Source organism: Acanthochromis polyacanthus, chromosome 18 (assembly GCF_021347895.1).
Source record: "Acanthochromis polyacanthus isolate Apoly-LR-REF ecotype Palm Island chromosome 18, KAUST_Apoly_ChrSc, whole genome shotgun sequence".
Taxonomy (NCBI): Eukaryota; Metazoa; Chordata; class Actinopteri; family Pomacentridae; genus Acanthochromis; species Acanthochromis polyacanthus.
The window spans coordinates 3390767-3410729 of record NC_067130.1 but is presented as its reverse complement, the minus strand read 5'-3'; the positions used below and the strand labels follow the sequence as shown (position 1 = coordinate 3410729).

Here is a 19963-nt window from a genome sequence, read left to right as displayed (position 1 = left end):
TGGAAACTTCATGTTTTTGTTTAAACTATAAATTATTCCTGGCATTCTTGAACTTTCCTTCTCCTGTTTCCTCAGATTAAGCCCTGACCTCTGTATTTCATATTTCCCGTAACGGATTGTGTTTGAACGGTTCCTGCCTGTTATTATTTTTGGTTTCGTCGATCCCACAGTCTGCTGCAGCCTCAGACTCCTGCCGCTGGTTGGACGCTTACATGGTTTTGGCTGCAGCGGACCTCTTGCCTCATGGTTTCTTCTTCTTATGCTGCCTTCTGCTTCAGTCATTTACTGACATTATATGCCATGATTTTTGTCTAATCATTGTGCTAATATGACATTATAACTTCATTTTCAGGTGCAAAACTAAAAGAGAATCTATCATTCAGATGGAGATAGTTTAAAGTTGTCATTTAGTTACTTGTATGTTTGTTGTAATAAGTCTGACTAAACAGAATTTCATCACTATTTATATTTATTATATGCACGGTTCACAGCTCATTTATATTTCCTCTGCGTCCTTCCTTTCACTTCCTACTACCAGATGCATATTTTCAATTGTCATTTTCACAAGAGGACGACTAAGCTGTAATCAGAATTGATTAATGTCTGCTGCAGAAAGAAAAAAAAAACCCTGCGTGGGAACAATAAATCCAACTGAGTCCAGATTAAACCACTCACTTCTTCCAAAAATCTAGGTATTATTCTGTTAAAAAAACAAAACAATGAGCCTTATGTTACTGAATGGACCTACATCCATCAAATTATCTGGCCCAGTTGATATATTTAGCGCTTTTTCTGCATATATTATATAATTTTGCAGGGAATCGACAAGGGATTTGGCGCATAACGCCACCTCTGCTAAAAAGACATTAAGGCTCTATAGGAAGTAGGCATCCAGAAGAATGCATGTCCCTTTGTGGTCACCATGGAACAAATACTCAGCAGATTGGAGGCAGAAAAGGCACATTTTAGTGAACAAAAAGGTTTTGGCCTTAAGCTGACTTTGCAGCGGTATTCTCGTGCGCAGCTAGACAGCTAGCTAACATTTCAAAGTCTTCAAATAACCACACAGGGCTTGCTTTTCTGTGCTTTACTTGAGCTTGACTTTGATCAACAGTTTTCTCTTTCCTGTAAAACTGAAACAGACAACAGACAACAACAGAGAAAATAAAATAAATCAGTATATCAGCGCTGACATATTCATGTACACACACGTATTACACATACTGAAGCCGATCGCTAACTCTGCGCTGTATGACACGGTTTAACTACATAACGAATTATAACAACAGAAACTTCTAACATGGCAGTCTTATTTGATGCTTATGTACACATTTTACTCACAGACAAATAATTTCCAAGGCAGAAGCGTGATAAAACATTAGCAGCAAAGGTTAGCTGTGCGGCTGTCGTCACTCTGCATGAGACGTAGCAACTTCAAAGATAGGTCAGAGCGGTGAGAGCGCTCACACCGCCATCATTTCTGACACCAAAACAAAACGAAGAGCGCTCACTCTGACGCTGTTTTTTTAAAACCCAACTGAAATCAATTTTCAACTTAATCACTTCACTTTAAAGACAGCACAGGCCTCTTCTTAAACCAGTTAATACTTTACGAAAGAGGTCAGTAAGGTACGGTTCGTTTCTTAGCAGCAGAAGTTCTGTTGCAAAATGTTAAAATTTGCCTCCACATTTGGCATTTTAATAATGCAAGCTTCCAATCCAAACTGGAAATCGACTCTTTTTGGCTGACAGGGACTCGAGAAGACATTAAAATGTTTGCAGAATTTGGTTACTGTCCCGCTAAACAGACTTTATTCTGAATTAGAATGAGTTATAATTTAATTGTTTTCCTCGGCAAACAGAAAAGGCAGAAAACGGAGGAAAGCACGGCCTACAGTGAGAGTCGGTGAGATTCCATCCCACTCTTTTACAAACAGATGGCGCCCGAACCACCCCGCCGAAGCACTCCATCACTCCACTTTAGGACGGATTCGTGCTCCGCTGCAGACACAATGTGCATATAATGGGACACAAGTCAGACTTGTTGAGAGAATGAGGTACATTCTGATAGATGTTCAGTTTCTGACACCCAGTTTCCATTCAGCTGGAGGTGTGAATGTCATTTCCTAGACACTCGGGAGGAAAATCTGTCGTAATTTGCATGTTTGTATGTGTGAGAGCGTGACGACGGGGATTAAAATGTGAGTGTAAGTGAATCATTTAATCCCTGGCTTAGGAACAGCTGGTTGTACAAAAAAAGAAGAAGAAGAAGAAGAAGAAGCAGCAGAGCCTCAACTCCTTGCTTGTGGAGGAAGGTGGTGAGACAGAGATGTCAACAGAAAGACGGAGACACGGAAGAGGAGAGAATACAAAGAGGAGATGCCAGAGAGAGAGAGTACAGACAAACAGAGAAACATCCAGAATGGGAGAGCAAAGTGAGAGGAAACAGCTGCTCAGAGAAAAGGGTTACACAGGAAGCCAGAAAGAGACAGAATGATTGAGAGAGAAATGGAACCAGCAGAACCGATAATATCAAAGATAGTTTGCTCGATTAATGTCACATTACAGGAGATGTCAATTAGCTACGTTCATGTATGTTATGTTGTTGACTTTTATCAATATTTATGTTTAGAATACATGTAACTCATGGCTCATTTGTATTTTCTCTGCATCCTTTCTTCCACTTTCCACCACCTGATGCATATTTTCAGTTGTCTTTTCGGTTAAGCGGTGAGGAAAGGGACTTCACGGGTTACTGGAGGAGTACATGCAGTACAACAAACGAGGTTAGCCACTCATTTATCAAGCACAGGTTGCATAAGTAAACCCTGCATGCTCTCATTCCCTCACCAAAGTGGATCCATCATTTTTTTTCTACATTAGAAAGCATGTGTTTGGAGGCGCTGCTGATAATCCACGCAAAGAAGAACCAGAAATACATACATACATACGTACGCCATAAATTGAAGAGAAACGATAAAAGGTACGGCCACACATTGTCCCGCACGATGTAAACAATGCCGTACACGATGCTGCTTCCTCCCAGGGAGTGTGTGAACCTCGTTGCTGAGACTGCTAATTGCTGGCTTGTCAAAAGATCTTGTTTGCCAAAGGCGAAATGTGCTTAAGTGCCAGCAGCCTCCCACTTCTGAGAGGCCAGAGAGCTGCATCAGTGCGTCCCGGCGCATATTCAAGCCCTATAAGCTCTGCATTTTCTTCATCACGAGCACGTTTCAGTGAGAAATGGTATTAATAGCAGCCGTAAATTATTACAGTACGAGGCCACGCAGTGATGAAGCCAAAGGAAAACCAGGCCACGCTGTATATTCTATACCAGCGCTGTCAAACTTATTTTAGTTCAGGTTCCACTTTCAGCCCAGTTTGATCTCCAGTGACCAGTAAAATCACAACACAATAACCTATAAATACTCACAATTCCTATTTTTTAATTTGTTTTAGTGCAAAAATGAAAATGGAATTATCTTTCTACAAAACATCATGAACAACCTGAATTTTCTCAAGAAAAATAAGTTTGATTTCATTTACATTCAGCCTCAGTTTATCATTTCCACATTACAACTTCCAGATCACAGAGTGTCTACAAAGGAACACATTTAGTCACAGATATCTGGAACTGAATGATGTAATATTACACTTAATGATGAAAACGCCAAAAATCAGACAAAGAAAGACAAAAAAACAGCAAAAATAAGACAAAACATTACAAAAATGAGACAGACGACATGAAACAACGAAAAAAAGACAAAAATTTAGACAAAAAAGTTCAAAAGCGACAAAAAAACGACCAGATGACAAAAACGAGACAAAAAATTACCTAAGACAAGCGAGACAAAGAAAGACACAAAATGACAAAGACGATACACAAAACAACAAATAAAGCAAAACGCAAACCAACAAAAATAACACAAAAAACAGAAAATAACAAAAAACAAGCTAAAGTATTACAAAATGACAGAAATGAGACAACACAAAATGAAAGGAAACAAAAAATCTGACAAAAAAGTTGCAAAGCGACAAAAAAAATGGCAAATGGCAAAAACGAGACAAAAAAATGACAAAAGCAAGAAACAAAATGACAAAAAAAGGGAAAAAAACCAAAGCAAGACAAAAATAAAACAAAAACATGAGACAAACGACAAAAGTCCAACAAAAAAAAAGACAACAAACAGCGTAACCAAGACAAAATATTACAAAAACGAGACACAAAACAATTAAAACATGAGACAAACCACAAAAAGACAAAAAAACAACAAAAACAAGACAAAATATTCCAAAAACGACACACAAAACAACAAAAGAAGACCAAAGTCAACAAAAACAAGGCAAAATACTCGAAAAATGTCGACAAAAACGAGAAACAAAACGACTGAAACATGAGACAAACCACAGCCACATGCTTGACACCCCTGCTCTATGCAATGCCACACAATAAATCCGTTTCTCCCCACCTCCAAATATTCCCCTATTTCAGATTCAGTGTTAAAATCATCTGGTTTAGGTGTCATGTCGGGTCGTATGTTGCGAACAGATGGCGGGACGGATGGACCGAATGGGGTGAAGGGCGATGGAAGCACAGAAAGAGACACAAAAGAAGAGAGACGACTCAAAAATGTCAGCAAGAGACTAAAGATAAACAAACTGATGGAGCCAATTAGACCAACCCCCCGTAACTGGAGCTTAATTTAACAGCCATACGTCTCAGCGGCTCCATTGAGAGGACAAGAAGCCCACAAACCTTCTTTGAAGTTCTTCTCTCTGTGGGCGGTAATGTGGCGTGGCACTGAGAGAAAAGCCCTACAGACACGAGGACTGAATAAAGCTCGGCCTGTGTCCATTTCTCATGAATCAGAAGGACGTAAAAACACATGCAAACACCTGGAAAAAACACACAAAATGACAAAAACGAGAAGCAAAACAACAAAAGAAGGCAGAAATCAACAAAAAAAAGACAAAATATTCCAAAAATGAGACACAAAACGACAAAAACAAGAAACAAAACAACTAAAACATGAGACAAACCTCAAAAACACAACAAAAAAAGACAAAATATTACAAAAACGAGACATAAAACAACTAAAACATGAGACAAACCACAAAAAACACAACAAAATCAAGACAAATTATTATAAAAACGAGGCATAAAACAACAAAAGAAGACAGAAATCAACAAAAAAAGACAAAATATTCCAAAAATGAGACACAAAACAACTAAAACATGAGACAAACCACAAAAAACACAACAAAAACAAGACAAATTATTACAAAAACGAGACATAAAACAACAAAAGAAAACAGAAATCAACAAAAAAAAGACAAAATATTCCAAAAATGAGACACAAAACAAGAAACAAAACAACTAAAACATGAGACAAACCACAAAAACACAACAAAAACAAGACAAATTATTACAAAAACGAGACATAAAACAACAAAAGAGGACAGCCATCAGCAAAAACAAGACAAAATATTACAAAAGAGACACACAAAACGACAAAAACAAGAAAGAAAATGACTATAAAACATGAGACAAACCACAAAAACAAGGCAAAATATTACAAAAATGACACACAAAATGACAAAATAAGTTAGAAATCAACAAAAACAAGACAAAATATTACAAAAATGAGACACAAAACAACAAAAACAAGAAGTAATAAGACTAAAACATGAGACAAACCGCAAAAAACACAACAAAAACAAGACAAATTGACAAAAATGAGACACAAAATGACAAAAACAAGAAACAAAACAACTACAAAACATGAGACAAACCACAAAAAACACAACAAAAACAAAACAAAATATTACAAAAATGAGACACAAAACGACAAAAACACAGACAGAAGTTTGTTTCTCTACGTTGACCTACATCCGTCTCTTTGGTGCGCATTTCAAAATGCCGTCAGTTCTTCTTTAAAAATCTATGTCGGTCTTTATGTGTCCAGTAAGCTTTTCTCAATAATGACAGAGATGAGGTGAAAATGTGCAGCTTCAAAATTCCAAATTGTGCTTTCCAGGAAACCGCATCACAAGCAATGTCATACGCAAATCGTTTTTAATCTCTGTGACCTTAAAGTACGAGGAAAAAAATGGAAAAATCAAATCCAATTTACAGAAACCAACAACTACAGGCATGACAAAGCGTGTCTGGTAACGAGTTTGTTCGGCTGAATGTGTTCAAGATGGGATCAGTCTTTGAAAGCACCTATTAAAGTTCAAAGCTGTGGGAGGAAATACATACATGAAGATGTATTTATGGACTGGCCTTGTGCACGCTTCATAAAAGACACGAAATAGCTGCTGCGTGTTACTATAGCGATCCGCACAAAGACGTCTCTGGAGCTTCGGCCGAGGAATGTTGGCAACTGGCGCGTCTACAGTAAGAATACACACAGAGCATGTGCATGTGTGGGTCCATTTCAATGTATGTTTGACTCTATTTTTAAACCTGAAGAGCCCAGTCCTATTCTTAACATTAACCCAAAAGTGAAATGAAACGTCACAAAACAAAACGCCAATGAGACAAAAAGTTCCAAAGCAACAAAGACTAGACAAAACATTACAAAACTGAGACATAAAATGACAAAAACGAGACAATGCCAAAGAAAAAACAGACAAAAAATTTCCAAAGCGACAGAAAAACTGACATACGACAAAACGAGACAAAAAATGACAAAAACAAGAAACAAAGCGACAAAAAATGGACCAAAAAAAACAGACGTGAGACAAAACGGAAACACAAAACAAATACATGAGACAAATGACAAAAATCAGACAAAAAAGACAAAAAAAACAACATAACCAAGACAAAATATCACAAAAATGAGACACAAAATGACAAAAACAAGAAACAAAACGACTAAAATAAGACAAAATATTACAAACACGAGACACAAAATGACAAAAACGAGACGATGCCAAAGAAAAAACAGACAAAAAAAATCAGACAAAAAAGTTCCAAAGCGACAGAAAACGTAACCAAGATAAAATATAACAAAAATGAGACACACAACGACAATAACAAGAAACAAAATGACTAAAACATGAGAAAAACCACAAAAAAAGACAACAAAACAACAAAAGTAAGACAAAATATTACAAACACGAGACACACAATGGCAAAAAAAATAATTATACAAACGACATGAAACAAAATAAAAAAAGCCACCAAATATTAGACAAACACGAGCGAGACAAAGGAAGATACAAAACGACAAAGCAAAACACAAAATGACAAGAATAAGACAAAAAAAAACAGAAAACAACATAAAAAGGGACACGAAATGACAAAAACGAGACAATGCAAAAGAAAAAACAGACAAAAAAGTTCCAAAGCGACAGAAAAACTGACATACGACAAAAACGAGACAAAAAATGACAAAACCAAGAAGCAAAACGACAAAAATTGGATAAAAAACAGACGTGAGACAAAAAGGAAACATGAGACATATGACAAAAGTCAGACAAAAAAAGACAAAAAAAACAACATAACCAAGACAAAATATCACAAAAATGAGACACAAAATGACAAAAACAAGAAACAAAACGACTAAAATAAGACAAAATATTACAAACACAAGACACAAAATGACAAAAACGAGACGATGCCAAAGAAAAAACAGACAAAAAAAATCAGACAAAAAAGTTCCAAAGTGACAGAAAACGTAACCAAGATAAAATATAACAAAAATGAGACACACAACGACAATAACAAGAAACAAAACGACTAAAACATGAGAAAAACCACAAAAAAAGACAACAAAACAACAAAAGTAAGACAAAATATTACAAACACGAGACACAAAATGGCAAAAAAATAATTATACAAACGACATGAAACAAAATAAAAAAAGCCACCAAATATTAGACAAACACGAGCGAGACAAAGGAAGATACAAAACGACAAAGCAAAACACAAAATGACAAGAATAAGACAAAAAAAAACAGAAAACAACATAAAAAGGGACACGAAATGACAAAAACGAGACAATGCAAAAGAAAAAACAGACAAAAAAGTTCCAAAGCGACAGAAAAACTGACATACGACAAAAACGAGACAAAAAATGACAAAACCAAGAAGCAAAACGACAAAAATTGGATAAAAAACAGACGTGAGACAAAAAGGAAACATGAGACATATGACAAAAGTCAGACAAAAAAGACAAAAAAAACAACATAACCAAGACAAAATATCACAAAAATGAGACACAAAATGACAAAAACAAGAAACAAAACGACTAAAATAAGACAAAATATTACAAACACAAGACACAAAATGACAAAAACGAGACGATGCCAAAGAAAAAACAGACAAAAAAAATCAGACAAAAAAGTTCCAAAGTGACAGAAAACGTAACCAAGATAAAATATAACAAAAATGAGACACACAACGACAATAACAAGAAACAAAATGACTAAAACATGAGAAAAACCACAAAAAAAGACAACAAAACAACAAAAGTAAGACAAAATATTACAAACACGAGACACAAAATGGCAAAAAAATAATTATACAAACGACATGAAACAAAATAAAAAAAGCCACCAAATATTAGACAAACACGAGCGAGACAAAGGAAGATACAAAACGACAAAGCAAAACACAAAATGACAAGAATAAGACAAAAAAAAACAGAAAACAACATAAAAAGGGACACGAAATGACAAAAACGAGACAATGCAAAAGAAAAAACAGACAAAAAAGTTCCAAAGCGACAGAAAAACTGACATACGACAAAAACGAGACAAAAAATGACAAAACCAAGAAGCAAAACGACAAAAATTGGATAAAAAACAGACGTGAGACAAAAAGGAAACATGAGACATATGACAAAAGTCAGACAAAAAAACAACATAACCAAGACAAAATATCACAAAAATGAGACACAAAATGACAAAAACAAGAAACAAACGACTAAAATAAGACAAAATATTACAAACATGAGACACAAAATGACAAAAACAAGAAACAAAACAACTAACATGAGACAAAATATTACAAACACGAGACACAAAATGACAAAAACGAGACAATGCCAAAGAAAAAACAGACAAAAAAATCTGACAAAAAAGTTCCAAAGCGACAGAAAACGTAACCAAGATAAAATATAACAAAAATGAGACACACAACAACAATAACAAGAAACAAAACGACTAAAACATGACAAAAAACCACAAAAAAGACAACAAAACAACAAAAATAAGACAAAATATTACAAACACAAGACACAAAATGGCAAAAAATAATTATACAAACGACATGAAACAAAATAAAAAAGCGACAAAAGATTAGACAAACAACACAAGCTAGCCAAAGTAAGACAAAACGACAAATAAAGCAAAACACGAAATGACAAGAATAAGACAAAAAAAACAGAAAACAACAAAAAAAGAGACACAAAATGACAAAAACGAGACAGTGCAAGACAAAAAAGAGACAAACGGACAAAAAAAATGACAAATGACAAAAGCAAAAAACAAAATGACAAAAAAATGAACAAAAAACAGACGTGAGACAAAAAGGAAACGTAAAACAAACGACAATAGTCAGACAAAAAAAGACAAAAAACAAACACAGAGCATGTGCGGGTCCATTTCACTGTATGTTTGACTCTATTTTTAAACCTGGAGAGCCCGGTCCTATTCTTAACATTAACAGCGAAATGAAGTCCAGACTGCAGTTCAAGCAGTCGAACAAACTGCAGTTCACACGACCACGAGTGCCACTTGAAACTCTGCAGACTGTTAGCGGCTCATTATCTTCACTTGATAGGAAGTTGAGTATCAACACTGGACTAGAGAAAGTAGTCTAATTGCCAGTGATAGTTGGATGGAGATGCAGCTTATCTCTGCCACCCACTCAATCTCCCGCTTGGTCTTCTTCCCGCTCCTGTAATTCTCTCCGTTTCACTCGGACCTTCTGAGAAATGGGATCACGAACACATAACTGTCTTAGGAGTTGACTCCAAAGACGATAAGCAATCATCCACTCCACTCCTTTCCCTTTTTCTCTGCTTGTTCAATCATCCTCTCCGCTTGTTAGGAAACGACGACCGCTCTGTGGAGACGAACTATGAGATCACCCGTGTGGCCGTGCCTGCACGCATTTCACAGCGACACGCAAACAAGGGGGAAACCGACACTCACACTCGCACACACAAAACCACATTTATTATGATTCTTCCAGTTTTCTGCAAGCAATTTCAGAGACGCTTTGTTGTTGCTTTCGGCTTTTCTTGATCGTGCTATTAAAGCAGTCTATTGGCAGTTCGGCTGGCAAGGCTATAGATTATTTTAGGCCTCAGCGTATGAGCCAGCACTACGCCAGAAACCGCTGTAATTACAAGATCCAGTCGGCCCCTTTGAATAGCAATGGCAACCAAAAACCTTGATCTGGTCAAAGACAAGCGGGAAGGCGGGGCTCCTCCAGCTAAAATAGATCTGTCCACATGGAGCTGATTTGAGGTTTTCTATATGGGGAGCCGCGGCCGGCACAAGTAATGAAGTCAGTTGAAGCCGATGGAAAATCGCGTGCGGCTCTGTTGTGGGAAAACAGCGCTCGCCTGCCCACAATATTAAATCCATCACTACTGTAAAATCAAACGGAAAGAGATGAGATGGGACTACTGTGTTGAAACTCCAGATGGGATATTTTACATATCCACGCTTTTCTTTTGAAATAAAAAGCAAAATAAATTGATAACATGCAGACCGGAGTTCTTGAGTCAGCAGCTATGATCCCACAAAGCAGCTCCATCACTCCACTATTAAATCAAGGAGGAGGGGATCGCACATAACTGTAAAATCCACATGCAGCGGCACAAGAAAGCATTTAATGTTGCAGAAAGATAGACCAGGGGTGCAAACATGAGGCCCGTGGGCCAAAAGTGGTCCTCCAGAGGGTCCAATCCGGCCCTCAAAGTGTAAAAACTACAGAGAAGACATTAACTGCAGATTGTAAATTAGTAAAACTATAAATTTAAAATAATTTCTAGACCATGACAAGTTGTTTGGATCATAAAGTAAAACATTAGATTGTTCATTGTTCTTTTGTGTCTCATTTTTCTAACATTTTGTCAGACTTTTGCTGCTTGTCTGATGTTTCTGTCATTTTGTGTTTCCTTTTTGTCTCACCTGTGTTGTTTGTCCATTTCGTTTTTGACATTTTGTTTCCCACTGATGTTGTTTTCCGCCTCATTTTTTTTGTTTTGCATCTCGTTTTTGTTATTTTGTGTTTCGCTTCATTTGTCGTTTCTTGTCTCGTTTTTGGTGGTTTTGTGTCTTTTTTTTCTCGTTTGTGCCATTTGTCCATTTTTTTGTCGATTTGTAACTTTTTGGTCTAAATTTTAATCTCATTTTTTGTTTTATTTTATGTCTAATTTTTGGAATACTTTGTCTCGTTTTTGTTTGTCTCATGTTTTTGTTGTTTTGTGCTTCCTTTTTTTCTTGCTTGTTTTTTTTTGCCTTATTTTGTCATTTTGTTGTGCTTTTTCATTTTTGTGTAATTTTTTTGTCTCGTTTTTGTCGCTTGTCCATTTTTTTGTCGCTCCGTAACCTTTTTGTCTAATATTTCGTCTGTGTTTTTTGCTTTGCTTCATGCCATTTGTCTCATTTTTTGTCTTTTTTTGTCTCATTTTTGTCATTTTCTGCTTCATTTTTGAAATATTTTGTCTTGTTTTTGTTGTGTTTTTTTTTTTTTTTTTTACCAGACTTTGGTCATTTTGATCATAAAGTAAAATCCTCCATCATACAGTTCCAGGTGACTAAATGTTGTGTTCATTTGTAGACATTCTGTGATCTGGAAGTTGTAATGTGGAAATGATAAACTGAGGATGAATGTTGCTGAAACTTGAGATCAATTTGGGCTGAATGTGAAACCTGAACTAAAAATGCTCTAGACTGGTCAGAAAAGGTAGGTGGCCTTAGTTTAAGTCGCACAAAAATAAAATCTGGCTCCTATCTGTTTTTTTCTCTTAGTTTTTTTGTATTGCTACACTTTTCGCCAAGTTTTCCCACTAAAATGCCCGTGTAACTGTTAAAATCTACTGTTTTCTGCTGAAATAAACACAGTGTTTTGTAATGTAATATTTTGTAGTCTGGGGAACAAAAAAACATCTTAATCGACCCAGAACACACAGCAAATGAGTCCACCGCTGATCAGATAGTAGAAGCAGCACTGAGCGGTTATTAATCTAGACATCTCTTTGAAATCTGATTAGTTTGATGTGAGCCACGGTCGGAGTCTTTCTTTGTGAAACCGGACCCCTGGCCAGCCGGATTCAGGACCTCGGGAACGGACGGGGATTCGCTCTGACAAGACAAGAGCAGAAATCTATCACCTGCTACTCGATTCGAAAACGTTACATTCAATCAAATAGCTCCTCTGTCAGTCATATCGACTTACAGCCGCCGACTCCTCCTAATTTATCTCATGTTGTCACCGACTGAGAACATCGCGCACAAGTGTTGCAGCTGCCACGCTTTTCCTCCCACACCACGACGCTACAGCGGCAGCCAATAAAGTGTCAGGGCCCTTAAGATCCTCTCTGAACCGGGCTCTAAGGATAGCATAAACTCTGACAGTCTCCTCAGGAACTTGAAAGTCCCAGGAGAATTTTAACACTCGCCTGCGATGACAGATGGGATGGAAGCAAATTGAAGGACTGCTTGATTTCCACAGTATCTCCTCCTCTTCCGGAGAGGCTGGGAATGTGCTATATATTACACACTGAGCTGTCTCTTGTGCTCTCTGTCCATCATCGCACAATGATAGAGTCTATCCTACTGTGTAGTAATCTCCCACTTGACATCGGTGAAAAATAGTGCCCTTGTCCTGGATATAAACCCCGTGACACGGAGCTACAGACAGAAAGGTCACACGGCGTGATGGGAGCGGAACGGTGCAGCTAAACGCATCCGGAGGTCCTGCACGATGCTGCAACCGAGAGAAATAAGTTGCATTTTGTGCTACGGCTGTGCAATTATTTCACAGTTTCTCACATCAAAACCTTTCCCTGAAAAATCGCACTGATACGTCTGACAAGTATCTCCTTCCCTCTCTGGACCGTGTCTGGTTGATTACTCATTTCGGCGCAGTAATCCTCCCCATCGTGCTTTCTCTATGGCTGCCCCTGCATCCAGGTTTCTGTCTGAGCCCCCTTCTATCCCCGGGCATCTAGGTGTAATCAGAAGAAGCATGATGTGCTGCTGGGAAGAAAGCCTCCTATCTGGAAGAAGAAAATTGAAAGAAGGAGACTGAAAGACTGAAGGGACAGAATATGATACTGGAGAAATGTGCGCTCAGGAGAGGCAGAGAAGGAACTAATGAGGAGCGGTGGTGGTGGAGCCGGGCAGGATAGTTGCACGAGAATTCAGAATTCTGAGGTTTAGCGGGGAGGGCGGCGTCTACCAGGCTTTTTCTGCTTTTTTTCCCTCTTGCTCCTTTGTGGACACGAGGCCAGATGGTATTCTCATTGAAGAAATTATGAACAAAATGAGAGTTAGGAGTAGACTGGCAGGAAGAGGTGGTCCCAGCAGACACACACCGTGCACTCACTGGGTGTTATTTTACAACAAATTAATTCTTCTGCACTGAAAGAGATTAAATGGCACAAAAAACACATGTGAAGTTTCTATAAGATTAAATAATAATTAAGGCTTTTTTAATTGAAGGCTCATCTGGTCACCTCATTCTGCCTCCACACAGCTGCGATAGCGAGTACAGTATTGTTTCTGCAGGCGAAAGGTTCCCCAAGGAAGCCCGTCATTCTGTAGCGGAGCGGAAAACAGCCGTCAGGAGTGAAATGACATTAGTGGGAAACATAGTGCAGATTGCATTGTAGCTTAGTAGTTCCCCTCAAATGCTGAAATTGCAAATTGGTGCTTTGCAGTGATGTACTGGGTTAGATAACAGTGAGGCTGGAAGCTGGATGCCTCAGAGCTGTGCTTAAGTTTGTGGTGCAGTTAATTACGGTCACTGTGTGCAGCAGTTTACACAGAGAGACGGATACGTTCGCCGCTCAGGCTTCACTAAAAGCCAAGCGACGGCGCTGAAGTGTGATAGCAGCAGCAGAGGTGCAGATCAGGACATGCTTCTGTGGGTAGATGGCTGTTTTTGTGGACCAGATCCCAAAGGTGCAGCGCTTACGAACACAAATGGCGGAGACAGAAGAGGCCACCCAAAGCCTCGACTACCAATTATCCACCTGTTCTCGGCAGCTGAGAGCCATTTTCACCAATGCAGCACAAGTCTTATTTAAAAGTCAATCAGGCGGTCACAGGGGAGAGGGGAGCTCATCTGTCCACCTGCCTGTCCAACTCCCATGATCCTCCTAGAGCCCTCCACAGCAAACCAACAACCTGGCAACAATCTGCCTCAGCCTCTGTTGAGAAGGACCAGTTATCACGCTCTCATTATACGCTGCGACTGTTGACTCTAAGGTAGTAACGTGCAGCAGGAGCTGAAAGGACGAGCACGAGAATCGGTGCTTCAGTGTAGAGAAAATTGTTTTTCATCTCTTCAAGCAAAGCCACTCAAGCAAACACTCCGCCAGTGTGTGGATTTGCATGTTTTCTCAGTTTCATACGACTGCAAAGGGAGGATTTTCAGCTTTTGGAATGTTGATTGGAAAGAGGTTTTGAGAGACTTTAAAGCAATTCGACATTATTTTTTCTGAGACTTTATAGACAAAACGACTGACTAATCAGCAAAATGGAAGCAATAATTAATAATGGTAACAATAATGTCAATCAGCCCATATTTATGGATCAAAAAGTGCCTAAATGCTGCAGCTGCACACAAAAAATTGCAGTTGAAAAGTGAAAGTTAACGAATAATTAAAACAGTTTTAAAAAACTGTATTCCATAATAATTTGGATATTATCACTGAATCAAAGGGTTCCTACTGATAACAAAGATCCAGTTGAGCTGCCAAGCTCACGGTGAATCAGGATTCAGCTCCCTGCAGCTTTAAGCCGCTGTCTGTTTTGGTTTGTAGGTTCCTAAAAAAAAACTGAGCAGCTGCTCCCTGCACAGAGGCTCATACAAACCAGTCGTGCAGCGTGAAGAGTCAGAGTAAACACAGGAACGATGAGGAGAACTCAGCAGCGGTGGACCTGGAGAGGTTCCTCAACCAAACCGGGAAAAGAATGGCAGCGAAATTTTGTGCAAAAATTCAGTGATGTCCACATTTCTCAGGCCAAGTGTTTGCTCGCACACTCAAACGCTGCTTGAGAAGGGATAACACAACACAGCAGCACAGTGGAGGCAGCTTTGGGGATTGCCACCCAAACAATGGATCATCCGTCTCCAACCGTCCAGCATGTTGAATTTCCAGTGTGAGAACAACACCAAAGCACTTCCTCCTCAAAGACAGAATGCGCCGTTTATAATCTACATGTCCCAACCAACACGTGTAATATTTGCAGATGACTAAGTGCTGCTCTCTGGGGGATCAAGTCCAACACAACAGTGTGAATGCATCCCTCAAATCTGAGGAACCGAGGGACAATTCATGTCTGCAGGTCTGTGTATTTAAGAAGCGAGAAGATGAATGGTTGTCTCAGCAGCAGCAGCAGCAGCACACATCCTCGGGGAATATGTGGAGCCGGTCCAGGACTTGAAATACCTCTGCAACGTCTTTGATAACGGAATTAATACTCAATCTTCTCCACTCCACTCCACCTCCCAGAAAAAAAAACTGACAAGACAAACAAGGCAGCTGATGACAGAGACAGATGCAAAGAGACACAAGTTGGATGAATCACAGCTGAACGTGAATCCATCAACGCTTTCAGGAGGGATTCAGTGTTGGAAAGGCTGATTAGCATTTGATTGTATTAGCTGGAACAGTGTGGGAGAACAAGAAGTGCTGCAAACTTATGAGATGAGTTGATGTGCAATATAGCCATTAATGTAAATAATTAATTACGGTGTTGTCTCAGGAGTTACTAATTAACTGATGCCTGTTTTATCTGCAGGTCTCTGCTCATTAAACTGCAGATATACAGTGGAAGGGTCTGAACTACTGAATTTAGTTTGCTCAGATTCATTAGAAGGATTAGGGGGATTCTGCAAACTGGAAACAGCGCTCCATTCTTTCAATTTAATTACCAACGTGCACTACATTAAACAACAAAACCCCTTTAAATTCTCAGCTCACATCCTCCTAATAATCCAAAATTACCTGTTTGATTTAATTGGCTCACCAGGATGTGCTCCTCAGCTCATCTCAGCCCTATTTTAAACCCAGTGATTGTTCAAACTTGGCACCACATGACATGTTGGAGCAGTCTTTCAGGGGCATGACTGAGAGAAAGGAAATGTCTTATGGCTCCTGCTGTCACAGTGCTGGAAGTGAGCCCCCCGTTAGCCATTCATCAGAGCAGGCTACTATGTCAGCAGGCTGTGGAGGAGGTCGATATTCCGCCGAGGCAAATAGGCTACATTTACATTTATTTATTGGGAGCAACTACAAGGAACCTCATTCCTGCTCTGGAGAACAGCCACCACCTCCTCTCACACACCGTCTGCAGCGCCAAGCTCCCTCTGTGGACTGCTGCGAGAGCAAGGTGTTAAAATTCACATCAGGCGGTGGAAGACGGCGTTTGCCTCACATATCTGAAAGTAGGTTAAACTGCACATCCCCAAGAGTTGGGCAGAAACGCTCCACTGGGCTGTATGCGTGTCCAAAACTTCCCCAATCAAACGCGTAAAAGCGGAAATGTAGCGCAAACTTTCAGACCGAAATGCTTAAAGATGTGAAACTTACCACCCCCATGTCCAGCTGCTCGGTGGTCTGAGAAGGAGCCGCTCCGGCCAGAGGTAAAAACCACAACATGGGCACCAGCAGAAGCAGCAGCAGCAGCATCTCTGGAGAAATATTTCTCATCCACTTGTGAAAAACCGGAGAAATCATGATGCCCTAAGACAGGCTGATCCTGCAGGGCTCAAGACACCGACCCCGACAGCCGCATCCACGGGGTAAATCACACGCCGACACTCTGGAGAATTTCAAATCTACCTCACTGTTGAGCGCAAACACATAAAACACATTGGCGAGAGGGGCGTTTTAGGATCTGCAAGTTTGCTTTTCTTTGCGCTCGTGAATGATCGCCTATGTGGTCATAATCAGAGGGGGGGATCTGTGCGCGTTCAGCCTTAATCAAAGTCCATGAGAGGTAAAATATCCACGCAGCAACGCACGAGAGGTCCGCTCCGGATCGCGCAGACTCGAGCAGTGGAGGGAGAGAAGGCAGCTGCGTGCGGTTTTGTCCCGAGCCGGAGAGGAGACCGCTGGTTGACGCACAGAGCGAGTGGATGAGTATTTGGCCCAAAGTATTTGAGGGAGGGAGAGAGAGAGAGAGGGAGAGAGAGAGAGAGAGAGAGAGAGAGAGAGAGAGAGAGAGAGAGGAGGGGGAGGGGGGGAGTCCAGAGCCTCTCTCAGCCCACTTGGACATTAGTGAATTCATGACGCGCGTCGTGCGTAATTTCAGCGACTTGGGGAGGGAGAGGTTAAGACATAACGCGCAATTTGTCCGCGCATTATCGTTACAGGAGAAATGTGCCAGCGTTAAATGGGGTTTGCATGCCCTGGCGTGAATCCTGTTTTTAACCAGAAGCTTGTGTTTTATTTCATCCTCCAACAAGATACACAAAGAGGAGACATGTGGAGTGTTTTTGGGAGGAACTGGTGGTAATAAGTGTTGTTTATCTACCTTTCCATGCTGGTAACAGAAGCCTAAAACTCATCAGTGGCAGCAGCTACTCAACTCCTCACGTTTTGGTGGTTCTGGTGCCAGTGGGTTCCTAAGATGTGAGTCACTTAGATATTTCCAGATAGTAGCCTTTAGGGCCCCTTAGGCAGAATCATGTCTGTGTCCATTCTGATAACACAGACCACCAGCACTCCTCTGTTCTGGGGCTTTAAGGTATAATGAAGTCAGGAAAATGCATCCTGTAGCAGTAATAATAATAAGACTAGTTCTAGTCATGCCAGCAGCACGAATGGCAAACAGTCAGCTGGACCACCACTTTGGTCCACACTGATGTATACTGGAGGGATTATTTTAGATGTTCCCAGATGATAAACTGTCCAGATTTTGGAGTGAAACTGTCCAGATTTTGGAGTGAACTTGTGAGATTACGTGAGAAATTTACCACTGATGGATTGGATGGATTACAAGAACGCTCTTGGTGATTCTCAGACCTTTCAGTTCCTCTCACCATCGGGTCAAAGTTGTTATCCATTCCTTTGATTTACGATCGTGTTTCCACACATCTATCAGGTGAATTTGACGCAAACTTCTGAACTGATAAAGACTGATAAAGAAATTACTAATAGTTCCGGCAAGAATTTAAAACTACTTTCACCCCTGCTGACCAATAAGCCGTATCACTGCCAAAATCTTATCAGGTGATCTTTGTGTAATTTCTGGCTTTCCCTGAAAATTTCATCTAAATCCGTTTGTCCGTTTTTGAGTAATGTTGCTAACATTGAACAGACAGACAGACCAACACTGATTGTCACATAATGCCGTCTCTTTGTAGAAATAGTAAATATCGGCAAAGAGGTGGAGTGATAGTGCACCTGAAACGTGAATGAGCCAGAACTGTAAACACGTTTATTTCTGCTCTAAAGTCAGACATTTTAACATGTAAGTCTATAAGGATTCACTCACGTTTGGAGTTTAGCGTTGCGCTTTTTGTCACTGATTTTTCAGCTCTGCAGGTTTTTGCTTAGCTGTGTCTTATTGTTTCTATTGTCTCATATTTAATAGTACTTTTCTAACCGGCTCAGTGGCACGAGTGTCTGCTGACTCATTGTTAGAAGGATGTTATTTACACCTTTTTAACAATCTCACTCGGGCCTAGAAACAAGAATAAGGAGATTCATTATATTTCAAAATTATTCCAAAGTCACAGAGCCTGAGGTTGTTCATTTTGGCTTTAGTGTTTCCAGCTGGTACTGGCTCAATTTGGAGATGTTTTTTCAGGTGGAAATTTCAAAGAAAACTCTAAAATTGGCTACTTAAGATGTTAAATTACAAAAAAAAATGTGTTAATACTCCTAATGTCTAATTTATTCACTGTAAATTGTTCACACAGTGGTTAAAATGCAGAACTAATGCACTTGTGAGTCATGGAAAATGTTCACATCCACTGATCCAAATTGCTGAAAATACAGCATCAGTCCCAAAACGGAGCTGTTAAATCGATATCTCATGTTGTTTGTTTTTGACCCGGTTCAAGCTAAGATGGAGACTTCAGAGCAAAGGCTAAAACGGTTTGAGAAAAGGCAACGGCAAAGGGTGAAGACGGAGAGAGAGTGAGTCATTTTTTTTTAACTTTAGAAGCTCTGAATGCGGCCTCCAGTCAACTGTATTGGTTGCTCTTTTACTGCATCATCAGTGAAAAATCGCAACTCACAGCCAAAGGTCATTCAAGTATTTAAACCTCAGTTAATCAGTATAATCTATGAGCCCGGAGATATCAGTCACATCTGTTTTTTCTTTCAGAGAGCAGAGGCAAATGCTATGACTAATGATATTTTCATTTCAAACGTGGGCAGTTAGCATTCAACGAGTTCAATTAGACAGAATTAGACGTACGTATCAGCAGCAGCTGGGTCACTGAGGTAGGGAAAGTGCACATGTCTCTGAAATGCAAAGATGTTTTATTCTGTGCTCCTCATTACGCCTCTGTTTTCATCGTATTTGCGGAAACATCAGAGGAAACACAAAACAATTTGCTGAGCTGCAGAGATAATTGCAATGTGAAAGAGTGGTATCAGGTGGCTCCTTTCTTCCTCGCAGAAAAGACTAATGCACTTCTTCTTTTTTTTATATATCTTTTGTGTTGCATAATATTAAAATCCAGCAGGTAATGGAGGTACACACTGTAATCGCCGGCAATCACTAAGGGCATGTTTAACCATTTAATAGG

The 19963-nt window shown here is 39.6% G+C and overlaps 1 protein-coding gene across 1 annotated transcript in view; it reads right to left on the bottom strand.

Moving 5' to 3' along the window:
- Positions 1 to 17356, bottom strand: part of LOC110969097 (matrix metalloproteinase-17-like) — a 108923-nt gene extending 91567 nt beyond the window's left edge. Inside the window, exon 1 of the mRNA XM_051938104.1 lies at positions 16791 to 17356. Coding sequence (XP_051794064.1) covers positions 16791 to 16937 — 147 coding nt within the window. The 5' untranslated portion in view covers positions 16938 to 17356. The remainder of the gene's footprint in view (positions 1 to 16790) is intronic.
- Between the last annotated feature and the right edge of the window lie 2607 nt (positions 17357 to 19963).